At 33.0% G+C, this 14,580-nt stretch overlaps 1 protein-coding gene across 1 annotated transcript; it reads left to right on the top strand.

Annotated features, from left to right (window-relative positions):
• The first annotated feature begins 1,030 nt into the window (after positions 1 to 1,030).
• LOC133193804 (uncharacterized) lies at positions 1,031 to 13,831 on the top strand. Its single transcript, XM_061329735.1, has 19 exons — positions 1,031 to 1,240; positions 5,594 to 5,662; positions 6,547 to 6,639; positions 7,869 to 7,958; positions 8,242 to 8,370; positions 8,627 to 8,716; positions 8,840 to 8,959; positions 9,136 to 9,225; positions 9,466 to 9,573; positions 9,843 to 9,983; positions 10,246 to 10,296; positions 10,400 to 10,480; positions 10,596 to 10,914; positions 11,229 to 11,423; positions 11,603 to 11,793; positions 11,893 to 11,988; positions 12,136 to 12,638; positions 13,067 to 13,144; positions 13,322 to 13,831. The coding sequence occupies exons 1-19, from the start codon at positions 1,221 to 1,223 to the stop codon at positions 13,633 to 13,635; spliced, it is 2,778 nt and encodes a 925-aa protein (XP_061185719.1). The 5' UTR covers positions 1,031 to 1,220; the 3' UTR covers positions 13,636 to 13,831.
• Positions 13,832 to 14,580: the final 749 nt, after the last annotated feature.

The raw sequence follows: 14,580 nt of genomic DNA, 5'->3' as shown, positions 1-14,580 counted from the left end.
AATACCTCTAACTGTTGTGTGTGTGTGTGAATGTAGTGCATTTATTTGGTAATTTATTTTTACGTAAAAATATCACATAACAAATATGATAGTTCCATGTCGTTATCTCGACCAGTGATTTTCAATAGCTCTAGACTTATGATATGCATAACAGGTTACTTTCATTAAGTAGACACCCAAAACGTTCCAAACGAAATAATTTGTATGACAGGTACTGTAATGTGTAACTCTTCTTTTCTCGGACTATTAACACCAATGTAAAACATTAAACACGAAAGATATTTTTTGTTCAGGGCTGTTGTCAATATAGCAGGTAATTTTAATTTTTATCGTTTTGTATATTAATTTCGATTCCAGTCCAAAGTAGATTTATCTTGTCTATATACATTTAAAGGAAACAAATTATAGAATGTAATTTTTTAAATTGGATTATATTTCTTAAATTACTTTTTACGTTGAGCTGTAATATAGGTATAGCTTGATATGTGTGATCAAAACATTTAATGAGATGAAGCATAGCTGTTGAAATCTTCATTGACATCCATGCTTCAGATACATGCACAAGACTGTGTTACTGAGCTAGTGTTTCAAGCCTGTGGAGCCTATGAATCAATAAGAATATCATTATGACATTTCTGATTCAACATTTTTGAAATCATTGATTTATCTTATTAGTATCTATACTCGATAAATTAAAACAAATTTGGGTTATATGACCATATTACCATGTGAGAACATTCCTTATACACCTGTGTAAGTTTAATTTTCCTTTTGTTAAATAAATTGAACTGATTTTCTTTCTTTTTAAAGATTAACTTTATAAATTCTCTCATAAAGTTTCGAGCAATGAACAGAGCGATTTAAATCTTCCTTTCCCACCTATACAACAGGGAACGTCCGAATTACCTTTCAGAAATCTATAATTTAAATCTCCAGAGAATAATTGACAGACATGTAAATCCTACTCTAACGTACATAAGCCTCTCGTAACAGGAAAGCAGAAAGAGAGAGAGGCACCAGAAGATTTTTAAAAACCCAAAACTCCCGGGCGACTGCACACTGCGTTTAAAAATGTAAATACACTCAAATAAACTCCTCTCTTTTGGATTTGTGAAGTTTATATATTACATTATTCCTTTTAATTATAAATCTCTTCTCTTGGAACACGTGCTGAGCTACACCTAGCTACAGCTTTACTGTATCAAGGATTGTGTGCAAACATGGCGGCCTCTTTTTATAGGTAAGGAAAAACAAAATAAAAATATTTTTGTTAACTTAAGATTGATAGAATTAATATATGTTCGTCCTTTGTCTTACATACATTTTATGTATTTATCAATATTTTACCCTTATTTTTTAATGGCTATTTTGCACACATAATACGCACGGTTTTTTTTAAATATTAATTTCAAAAGTACATTTTTTAAAACCAATATTTTGTTAAATTCTCTTTCAAATTACCCTTTTAAATTAACTTGATACGTAAATAATTTCATCACAAAAACCTTTCTTGGAGTCTACACTCCTAATAACTGAGAGAAAAAAAAGATCCCCACGCACCATAAACACCATGCAACAACTTTTTTGTTTTTGAATGGGGGGGGGGGGGTATGCATGCTTGCATGTGTCCTATACTGATAATTCTGTTATTCCTTTGGTTCTGTTTATTTATTGTCTATATTACACAATTATGCACATTCTACTTGACACACTGTACATCAGTGTTGTCGATTTAGAACAGTGATTTTTCGACTGTTTCGAGGAACTTGTAGTGGTACATTATTCAGTACCTGTTTGTTTTGATTTTCTATCTATCATAGCTGTAGGATTAGATGGAATTTTATCTGTGTTGACATTTAAAATGTATATGTGTTTTTTTTCTTACCCAACATTGCCCAAAATATTAAAGGTTATTAAACGAGTTAGAAGAATTATAATATGGAAGTAATATTATACTTATGCAATGGGAGTGATAAATATATTGATCAGCTATCTAATTTAATTAAAGATTGATAAATTAAACATGTTTCCTGCGAGAATTTACTTCCATTCTGGGTTTTCAACTACTTTTTAGCAGTATACCATTATCCGACATTTATATGGCTTTATAACAATGGTTAACAAATCACATAAATTGTTAACTAAAGAGATTTATTTGATTTTTTTTTTATTTTAATGGGATGTTTTATTGTAGCGGACTGTTATACCTCCTCTGTTTATAGTTTTAAAGCAAAAGCCAACAGTTTTATTATCTGACTATGTTTGGGTACATTGGTGTTTGGTTTGCCTTTTACAAAATGTACATAATTCTTTAAAAGAAATCCCTATATTTCCCTTTACATGGAAATGAATAGCATTTAAATCGATTGAACTGTTGAACTAATTTTTAAAAAAACATATTCTTTTCAATCCAGCTTATATAATAAGATATGCCCATATTATTACAATTTTATTTCGACAATATTAGTGACGACCATCATTTTTTGCTTCTTAGATCTACATGTATATGGTTTCATTAGAAAAAAAAAAATTCTTCACTTTTCTTGCCTGCATTTGGAATTCAAGCCTTTCTGAGTTATGTCTATAGTTTATTCTCAGAGCTTGGTATGATATTATAGGGAAGATGGACTTTGCTAGTGTCTTTTTTTTTTTTTTTTTTTTGTTTAAAAAAAATCATCTATCAATTTTGTCAATCTATGTTGTGTTCAAGTGATCTGCTTAATTCAAACTTTGACATTTACATTTTACCTAGAAATTTTCTGTGAAGCAAACACAGATAAAAATTCTCAAGGACGATTTGCTAAACAACTTTAAAGTAAATGTTGCCTTTTTCTTTTCTCACTTGTCAAGATACATTCTCGTCTCTGCAAATATTCACATATGGAATGGGAAACAAATTAAATTCGTTTTAATGTCATTGTAAATACTAGCTATTTGTTTACTGTTTAATTTCAATGATTACGTAATTGTGTATTTTCAAGTCTGATACGTCTTTCAAATATCTTCATTAATGCAAATTTAGATGTTGTTTGTGTTCAATTGTATATATACACAAGGAGTTTGTATTTGAAATCATTGGAATCAACGATTCTAACATAAGCTAGGTGAATCTAGGTAAACACTTATTGTATGAAAGAAATGAACAGAAACATTGATTTTTATCCCTACCTGGCTCCACTGAACCTTGGGTCTGTTTCATTCCATCGCTTATACTTTGTCCTACAGTTATTTTTAATCGATTATCATCCATTTTCATTAATTATAGATATGGGCTTCCATGGGTGAATGGGTACACGTAACACTCATCTTCTAGATCATTATCATGAACCTCGGTCGCGTATCGTTGTATTCTTTAAAGTTTTTTTTATCACCGTTTTCCATCAGAACTTGTACATTCTCACTTAAGCAACATTTACTTGAAAATTGTTTAACATGTTAACGATCAAAAGGAAAAGTCTATTAAAGAACGGGAGGGAATGTAAATGTCAAAAAAGAGTTTCTACTTTTGCTATCCTCTAGAAAAGTCAATTCTTGAAGACTTCCCAAAAATGAATTCTAAATTCATTTCCCCTGTTTTCTTTCCTTTTTTATTAAGTTCTTAAAAGTATCACAATTATTATACTCTTTAATGACGGACTGTCTTGATATAAACTAAAATGTATACATCGAGAGTTCGATATCTACACGGGGTTTTCTAATTACTGTATCAACAGTAAACGAGGTTGTGCACTTTCTTAATTAAACAATTCTCTATTTAAAATCCACTTGAGATGTCCCTGTAAAATGATTTTTAAGAAGAAGGCTGAGAGCATTGAGGGCATATCCATTTTCTATTTTGATCGTTAATCTGTTTTACCATTAAGAGTTCAATAAAAGATCTCTATTCATGTTCTACAAGTAATATGCATGGATTTGAGATCACCATGTATAGGTGCAGATCTGAGATCACCATGTATAGATGGAGATCTGAGATCACCATGTATAGATGGAGATCTGAGATCACCATGTATAGGTGGAGATCTGAGATCACCATGTATAGATGGAGATCTGAGATCACCATGTATAGGTGGAGATCTGAGATCACCATGTATAGTTGGAGATCTGAGATCACCATGTATAGGTGGAGATCTGAGATCACCATGTATAGTTGGAGATCTGAGATCACCATGTATAGGTGGAGATCTGAGATCACCATGTATAGATGGAGAGCAATTGAAGAAATCTATTCTTACTGTTATCCTGCATCGTCCCAATTTCAAATCAATCATTACATGCATTTCACCATGTAAAGTATCTCTGTTTGAAGTACCGGTATATTACCTTATAAAGTGCACCTCTTTTATTCTTAAAGTGCCTCGCAAACTTTGAAATATTAAGAAATTATTATCGCTAAAACGAATTTACTTTAAATGATCTATCTATTACACATTAATGTTATTTCTCTGTTCAAGTAATTATAATGCTACATGTATATCTAATACATATTACACATCATTTATATTTCAAGTGAAATATGGAGATAACGAACAGTATTCAAGCTCAACGTCCATTAAAACAATACAAAACGGGAGCAGAGCAAACAAGGGCCTCCAAACACATCAGAAGTGGGATCAGGTACCATGGAGGAGTGAGCATCCCCTGCCGATCGGTCACACCCGCCGTGTGCTACTTTATCAATTGTCATGATCGGCAAATAACGGAAAAATCCGTCGACAATTCAGTGTTAAAATAACATGAGTTATACCCTAACAATTCAGTACGAAAAACGTTAGTCAGCATATGACTTAATGATAGATTGCATTTGCTGACAATGTCATTGTATCGACCATAGAACTTACGATGAAATGACAACTTTAAACGAGCTGTTGATATTCTTGTTCCATCAACTTGTTTGTGAATAACTTACCTCGTTTTAAAATGATTAAATGATTAGATTTGAAGGAGCAGTGTGGTAGATTATGACGTTTGGCTTCCTGCTAGCTTAGGATAGTGAGTCAACCCTTTAGATCGATAGATTCTGATGTTTGGCTTCCTAGTAGCTTAGGATAGTGACTTAACCCTTTAGGCCGATTGGTAGAGCACTGGACTCGCACACCTGGGGCTTGTTTTACAAAGGAAATCACGACTTCGATCATAAACTTCAGTTGATTGTAAAATTAGTGATTCTGTTTAAAATTGCTAGAATAAAAATAAATTTAAAAAATATTTTTAAATAGATTAAAATAATTTTCAAACTATTGTTTGTTAATTAAATTTTGATCTTAGACGTAAGTTCTTTTGTAAAAAGGTGCCCTGGATTCTGTTCTAAGCAGAGGAGGTCACATACCTCTGTTGCATATATATCTCTATTTCAAGGTTAAAATCTCATAGAGCATTAATTGTACTTATTTCTGAGTTTATTTCTTATATAGACATACTTACCTACATATCAATACATAAACAGATTATGCAGCAGGAATTGACTATATATGCCTTCACCATTCATAATATATATATAGTACAGTTCAAATTCTAAATTAACAGGTAAAATCATCTCTATTAAACAGTTTGTGTACTTTCTATATTATACAATCCTACTGTATTTATTTCTTAGTACAAGGAAGAAGGAACGCGAAAGGAAGGCAAGACGACAAGAACAACACATGACGAAACGGGGTCAAAGGTCAGTATTTCAGTTTTCTATCAGAAATGGTAAAAACGAAAATATTCAACATGTATTTTAGACACATCAATGCTATATATATATTACGGTATCGCAATACATTTGAGATTTTTAATGTGTATCTGCTTCAACATTAACGCAACATGTACGTATCTGTGTTGCCAGGTAATATAATATCTAATTAGCTAGCTTATCTTTTGTCAGCAAACGAAAAACAAATATCCTGTATCGTACAAATATTGCATTAAAGTTTAATAATGAATGAAGACTCGGGAAAGAGAAACGGATTTAATTGAATTATCGATTGAAGAGATCAGCAATAATAAATGTTGAGGTTTCAAGTTTATTTTCATTTCATTTATAATAAACAAGAGTGCCATTTTAATTTTAGGGTCTACAGTAAATGAAATGTTCGAATTCATGGAGACTTTAATATTTTCAATTCTTGTACAGCACCTTTTTTTTTTGTCAGAGCCTTGAGTGTATCTGCTTGAAAATTCTCCTTCGATAAGACAGTATAAAACATATAAGAAAAGAAATTTAAAATAGAAATCTTGTGGGCTTTCTACTAGCATTGAAAAGAGAACCAAATGAACACTTTCTCATGTAGAAAGACCTTACATAGGGAGAAGAGCTAGCTTCACCATTGCTATCTTAAAACAGGAACTTTTTAATCTTTCAAGACTTACAAATTCTTTTTGAATTCATTTAATACATGTACATGTATCTGTAATTTCATCTTTAAAGTTGAATAAAAATTCGATTATTAGAACATTTGGGGAGATGTTGATGGTATATGTGTTATCTAAGTATTTCTTCATTTGACTCGTTTTCTTGCATATAAAACGGTAGATATAATCTACATATCGTTTCTTTTTTTCTAGACAAGTTGACGAAAAAGATGATCCTTTGGTGATTCTTAAAGAAGACATTGAGAAGATCAGACTCTCTTTGTCAGATTCTTCCTTTACTCACAGGTAAAGCATACATCTGTTTAACTATTATCTCTATACCCATGATGAGGGTAAAACAAATTACACTCAGGTAATTCTCTGCATTACTATTCAGAGGTAGAAATCATACATGTATATTACTATTCATAGATACTTTTTCTATATAGCAATATCAACTGTTCATCAAAAGTAAAATAATCTACATTGCAACACACAAGAACTGGTTCACAATTTCAAAACATAAAAACTCATAGTCTACATTGGATTACAACAAGCAGTTATTTAAACAGTATACAATTATGGACTCTTTCGGTGGTGAATATGGTTTGTTATTCACAAGAAAAATATCAATATTGACCACCGAAAGAGTCCATAATTGTTTTATAATAGCGAGCGCAGCGAGCAGCGCGAAGCGCTGCTCGCGAAGCGAGATCAATAGTTTAACGTGTAAGAACAGAGGAAATTCGGAATGAAATCTGTACATACGTCAGGCAAATTTTCTTGGGCAACATTCCCAGAATTCCTTTGCTACCAGGGTTCCATGCGAAATTATTACAAAACGTACAAAAGACCAAGGATAATTGTTCCTTACCAAGAGATACGTTTACTTTTATTTCTTTGCAGAGAGCTTAAGAGAAACAAAAAATAGTTGCATCTACTCTATAACGTATTTCATTTAATTTTTTCACAAGAACTGTTGAACCAGACGTTCGGCTATCTCCGTAAATTCCGACGTCATCTGACGTCACAGTCTAGACTGTGTCTCGTGCGGTTTGGAGCTAACGTTACAAGTGTAAGCTGTGTATATTATAGGTTTTTGATGGTACAACTGCGCTCGCCCTAACGGTCACACCGTAAAACATATTATAGTCCGGATTTGAATAAATATAAATAAGACATTGAAGGCTGCATATGACGACACCATTTTCATTTACGAACTTCTGTCGTAGAAAAAATAAAAAAAAAATTCCAGATGACAAGTTGTAACTTCCGTGTTTTCCTTTCGCTATGTGTAAGACATCAAAATATTTAGAAAATAATCCTGCGATAAGTTGTGTAACATTTTTCCTGCCCAGATACACAGCTTGCTCCGGCCGTTGCAACCGTTTTACAACGTTGTTTGAGGTGTTCATTAGAGAATTTATTAATCAATATAATCTTTTTTTGGGAAACAGAATAAAATCGGAAAGCAACTATAACTTACAGAGTATTTTTAATCTTTCTTTCATTATTCTTTCATATCTTTCATTCAGACAAAGATGGCGACAGACAGAAGATGTTGGGCTGTCAAGCTCTATCCGTGTTTGCTCAAAACTTAAAGGAAAACTATCCCATATGTCCAGGTAAGTTCTTTCAGTGTAGGCTCTATTAAGCTTCCTTTTATGTCAATGTGACCTCTCTCTCTCTCTCAAACTAAAGCATTAAATGTTTCATATATCGAGGTGAGCTCTCTATCTCTTCGTTTGAGAAAAAGGAAAAAAGAAGCAATCACTAATTGTCACATTTGCTTTTTTTTTTCTTCAAAAGTAAACGATATAAATTCCAAATCATTGTAACAAACCATAGAAAAGTTTGAAAACAATATCTACCTTATCTATGAAATTTTATCTGTTCGGTCTCTTGTAGTATTGATTCAGCAGAAGCGGACAAACTGGCTGCAGTATACGATGAATTCTGTAAAACAATTAACGTCATGGCGGAGGACCACAGGGAATACAATTCACATATATATGAAGAGGAGGAAATGACCAAAAAGTACATTATTATCATCATCAAAGAGGAAATGAATATATTATCATATAAAGCAATCAGGAAATGAAAACATCATCAAATAAAACACATAGAGAATGCACACAATAAATTCATTCTTTACAAAAATCATCATTTTGATTTATTGATAGATATCTTGTGAAATTGTAAATTAAGGACACGTAATTAATACTTCTTTATATATAAGCGGGGTAAACTTACAATGCACTTTCTAAGTCTTGTTTTCTTTTATCATATGTAGATACTACAACAAGACCTGTCTTGATATCCTTGAACTTTGGACAAGTTGTTCAACGGCCACAGTAGAGTTAATGGTCCCGTTGATTCAACAGTAAGTGATGGCAGGAAATCGGTTGTGAATTGTGATTGCAGTATTTGTCATATAAAAAGTACATTTAACATGTTTCAATAACTCTTGGAATAAGCGTTAGACAATGGAAGACTCTTTTTTTAGATACTGGGAAAATCAGAGCGAATTTGAGAACCTTGCAAAGAAAATTGCTGATACATGTTGCTCCTGTGTAAAGTTTACCACAGTGGCGGTGAATCTTAACAAACACCCTATCCCAGACGAGTAAGAATAAGTAGTTTAGAACTCAATTAAATCAACCGAACTCTGACTTTCATACTTCAGTGCACTAAGAAATATATGGTTCATTGCATTTTCCTATACTTATTATCGATGATCAAAATAAATAAAAGTTTTACAAATATTATTATATTGAGAATTCTTTGACATATACACTCTAGTTGTGGGAGTAAGGTTATCCAGACAGCGACAGAATCTCTCAACCACACAGCAGACACACTAAGTAAACTGATAGAGGCCATGATTAACACGTAAGTCCATTTGTGAATTGTGTAATTTTCATACAGTGTTTATAGTTTGACATTGATCAGCATAAAATCCTTGAAGAATAATTTAAAAAAGAATACAGTATAATGATAAAAATCAGTAGATGATTGCATAATTAATGTTTTCATTTTATCTCCTTGTAAATTATGCACAATTGTCAAAAAAAATAAAAAATTAAAAAACCCAGTTCTTGCACCGTTTTGGATTTTTTTTTCCCTGAACAGATCCATTAAAGTAGCTGAAGACGCAGCATTAGATATGGCGATGTGGCTTCTATTCAGCATTCATCATGTCGCCCAGAATGTATTGAAACAACAAAACAAACAAGAAGAGTATGGCATTATTTTCCTCGGATGGTGACAATAATTAGGTTTACATACAGGCTCGAAAAATACTGTTAATTTAGTTCTCGTAAGAAATCTTTGTCATAGGATCTAAACAAAAGAAACAATAATATTTTTAAACCACATCATCTTTGGGTATTAATTCCTATGCTTTACTAGGAATTCTAGGGAATTGTGTACGATGCATTTTGCAGAGATATATAAGGAAACATCTCAGATAATTCTTTTCAATGTTTTATTTACTTACTTTTTTGTAGCAACAATGAGAAAGAAGAGGGAAAAGAGCCAGAAAAGCAAACCGAGGAACAAGTACAAGATAAAGAATCTACTGAAATAACAGCAAGTTTGAATAACCTACTGACAAAGCTAGAAAACTTACAGATGGAACTGAACAATCAGTGAGTTGCAATCATAAACAAAAAACATTTACCTATCTTTAAACCAGAAAATTTCAGACAAAAACAATTATATATAGTTTGTTTTTGCCAAACGTATAAAAGTATGTACAGATTGTTTTCTTTAAACTCTTGCTGGCATCATGGACAGGTACAAGTAACTTCCGTCATGTATAGTTTAAGAATCTCGTGACTGATAGGCAATAGCAATTTATTATAAATTCAAACTATTCATGTCAAATTACTTAACATTTTTCATTATAAGGTACGTGGAGAAAAATGAAACAAATGGTGAGGATGGAGAAAAGGACAACAGGCAAGAATTTGTTTTATTTTACTTCTCTATTTATTCTACTCTGCCTTTGTTAATTCATTGTATGTTGCATGATTTTATTGTTTTTGCATGATTTCATCAACAGCTGCAAGAATGATCAACAAGCTATCGACAAACTTGCAAACGTATACCAAAGTGTTGTGGACAAGATTTTTGAAAAGGGGAAGTAAGTGAGCAATTTTTTTTTTAAATTTTAGATACTATAAAAGAAAGAACATTTTCAAAGGTTTGATATAGGAACGTACATGTTAAAGATTCAAAATATGATTTGCTATTTCTAGAGTAACGGTTTGTATTGAAGATCCTAGCGGAAGTGACGCAACAATTTACTATAAACCAGATGTATACACTGAAGTGGCAAACTGTTCACTTGGGTCTTGTCCAATGAAAGACCGAGACACGTGGTTAGATGAAATACCTTTGACCTCTGACCAAGTTCTCGTTTCTGACATCTATGTCGTCAGGAATGGACCTTTACATACGTCATCAGAAGTGGAAATTGATTTTACATACGTCCCTATGTCTAGTACAAAGAACAAAAGCATCAAGGTTATCGCAAAACAAGATGGCGCCTGGACAGAAATAGAAACAGCAAATGAGGTAATTAGAAATAATTGAAGCCCGAGAAATTGACATTGCTGCATTATACCACACTGCTTTCTAAAAGCCTAAAAGTCCATCGTTCCTCTGTATATTCAATCATATAAACTTTGCTTTAAAACAAGTGATTTTGCAAAAGAAATCTATAATTGATGATTAAAATGCACACAATATAAACATACATGTAACTTGCACGGAAAAATGTTACAGAAAATGGTCTCGACAATTTTATAAAGGAACAATAGTCATTTATCCCAGTAAGAGTTACTTCTCTTATCAGAGGGTCATTGAATCTTAATAAATTTTAATTGTAGGAGATGAGTGATAGCGACGCTCATCTTTCCTTTAAAACAAAGAACTTGGAGGCCTTCACGGCTTACGTTGAAATCCTCTCTGAAAGTTCAGAGGTGTCTCCGGAGGGAACGACATTTACAAGCGAGGCCAATCCGGATGTCAAGGTCACTTTCTCTGAAGGACTAGTGACCGAAACTAAGCAAGCAAAAATAAAGGTAATTCAACAAATCTATTGTTTGATGGCTTATTTTCACGTTTCATTGACTTCATAAAATCTAGAATATAAGGTGACTTGGGGTATGAAATAATATTAAATGAATTTGATGCATATCTTTAAAAACAATGCGGCTACATAAACTGTCTGCCAATAAAATTCTATCATGTTTTATTCAAGATTATTCCTTACGACTTGAGGGAGGTGGCTGCTTTGAAGGAACAATGTCCTGATTCCATTAGAGGTATTGTGACGGCTTCTGATGCTGTAGAGATTAGAATGGATGGAGAATGTGACACCACAAAGTCTTTTACAGTCCAAGTATCCATGGATGATGAGGAGGATCCAGATACACAGCTGGTCGTCATCAGGTGTGGATTTAATCATATGACTGGATTAACTACTAGTATAGACAAGCAGAAAAAAATATAATAAATTGTATAGATTAATTGAATTCTTATTTCATGCAGGTTTAATGAAGGCAAGGTTCAAGTACTGGATAAGTCCCAATGTCGGCTTAAAAAAGACAGAAATCTCTATCTTGTGGAAACAAAAGGCATCTGGGGGTATGCAAAAATTTCTTGAATAGATTACATTTAAAACTTTAATTTTTATCTTTCATACGAATATATTTAGTTTACATTTCACAACCTTTTTATAGGATTGTTGAATAATAATTCAGTCTTTTCAAGATTAGAAATAATGTCTTTCAGAATAGCCGTTGCAAGAATAAGAAAAATATTCCTAAATATGAGGGACACAGTTAAAAAGGAATTCCAGCTGATCTTTGGGTTGGTCCAACTGTGCAATATCTGTACTTTCCTTGACGACTCACAAAGGAATATGGAAGAGGGGTCGTTTTTTGTCTGGATCGAATGTATCGATAAAAATTTAATCCGGGAGGATGTAGAAAACAAAGAAAAAGCAGGGTTAATCGAGGTGAAACAAAGCCGTTCAAAGGACATTACGCTCAGACAAAAGCAGACGATCATTCTAAAAATAGATGGACAAATCAAGCTTCGCTTAGCAGACCCACCAGATTCGTTTAAGATCACTTATTTGATTGGTGCAGACAATCATGTGAATATACCAATGGAAGTACACAGGGATCAAGAAAAAATCCCGTATGCTTCATTTGCATTTCACGAAGAGGACAGTGCAAATCCATTCCACACTGTGAATATTCCAGTCCGGGACTTATCTGAACTACCCACAGGTTTGTCTTTATCCTCGCTTTAAATCTGGTTTATTTCTTTAGTATGTATAACATGTACACACGGCGGGTGTGATCGGTCGGCAGGGGATGCTCACTCCTCCATGACACCTGATCCCCCCTCTAAATTTTGAGGTCCCTGTTTGCTCTGCTCCAAATTTGTATCGTTTCATGGGACTTTCGAGATGGAATACTTTTCGTTATCTTCATATTTCATCCTTGTGATAAGACCTTCCAGGGGATGCTCACTCCTCCATGGCACCCGAACCCACCTCTAAATTTTGGGGTCCGTGTTTGCTCTGCTCCAAATTTGTATCGTTTCATTGGACTTTCGAGATTGAATACTGTCGTTATCTTCATATTTCATGTATAAGTGAATTTTAATATGAACGATTAATGCCACCTATATTTAGATGTATTTTTATTTTCAGATGAAGTAACAGCAAAGAATTTTAATAAAAACAACGAAAGTAACAATTTAAGAGAGCAAATGAAGCAAAAGGAGGAAGGTTTGTCCCCTTTTATTTAATATAGTATATTGAATAACTTTACAGTAATTACGATAAGGTTTAGCAGACTCAATCCTCGAATAATGAGTAAAAGTCAACCCCTCTAAATCTTCCAAACTAATGTTGTATTTATTAAATATTTTGATCTTATCAATTATATATATATATTTTTTTCAGCTGCAAAGAAAATTCTCTCCCATGACAGTATCATGAACCTGTCACGTGTTTTGTCTGAAAGGGATGGGCGCATGCTCGGTGAGCAGCTGGGCGTGGACTCTGCTTGGATAGCTCGCGCCAAGGAGGATTGTGACGGGAACATTCTCCGAACAAATTTCCGAGTGCTTTGTGAATGGAGGGGGAAAGCAGCAAGAGCTGCAATGGTTGATTTTTTAATATCGTCGCTAAAAACCATTGGAAGAAATGATTTGTCGACCATAGTAACTAATGTCAACAAAAGTAGGCGTGGCTTGTTGAATGAGGATTTTAATTGATTCTGCATCAGTGATACACAAGAAGTATTTTCTGAATTCTGTGATATGTTTTTTTTTCTTCTACATAATATATGTTTATAAATAACTTCCAGTTATTTGCTTTGCTTGGGAAGACATTTGGAGCTTTATTGAGGAATTATTTGACTTCAGCACATACGATTTTGTAGCAACAGGAATTATTGTGCAACTATTGGGCGCTTGCATGTTATGATTGAATATAAAAATAAAAATATAACTAGACCTTTTTTGTCGTTCAACAAAAACGGAGGGCTTTTCGACGCCTTAAATCTCAAGGACCTTAAAGAGCGATAACTCTAACAAAATGAAAAACATAAAAAAAAAATCAGACCGGATCAAGTTTTCAGAAACTTATAAAAATTTAAACCTAAAGAGTATGTAATTCTCACTAGACCTCTGCAAAGGGGGGTAACTCTTACACTGTCATTTTAACAATTACTAAAAGTTACTAATTTCAGGTCTCTAAAAGATCTATAAGGGGTCAAAAAGTGACCCCACAGACCATAAGTTTTAAACTGTACCCTTTATGTTGAAATCGGAATCGAAAACTGTTCAAAAATTCATTGAGAAATAAAAAAGTTACAGGGGAAAATCAGTTTTCAATGTTAGCCCCTTGAAATCCCTTGTTTTTCAGAATTACATTTTCAGACCCTTATTGGGTTAAACCATTTTCAAAGTCATTATATCACTCACTTTTCACAAGAATATCTTATTTAGTTTATGAGATATTGTGACATGTGCATTTTTCCATTTAACATGGGAACTCCCATAGACAAATTCAGAGATTCATAAAACTGGAAGTACTTGACATATGCTTACGAAACTTGAAACCTAAAGAGTGTGTAAGCCCACCAACAGACTTGCAAAAGGAGATAACTCTTACTTCATCATATTTGAAATACATAAAAATATCATTATTTCAGTCCT

This window comes from Saccostrea echinata, unplaced genomic scaffold, assembly GCF_033153115.1.
Source record: "Saccostrea echinata isolate AGI-Se365-2 ecotype Australia unplaced genomic scaffold, CSIRO_AGI_Sech_v1 ptg000028l, whole genome shotgun sequence".
Taxonomy (NCBI): Eukaryota; Metazoa; Mollusca; class Bivalvia; order Ostreida; family Ostreidae; genus Saccostrea; species Saccostrea echinata.
Note: the sequence above shows the minus strand (reverse complement) of the source record. Positions and strands in the feature narration are given on the sequence as shown.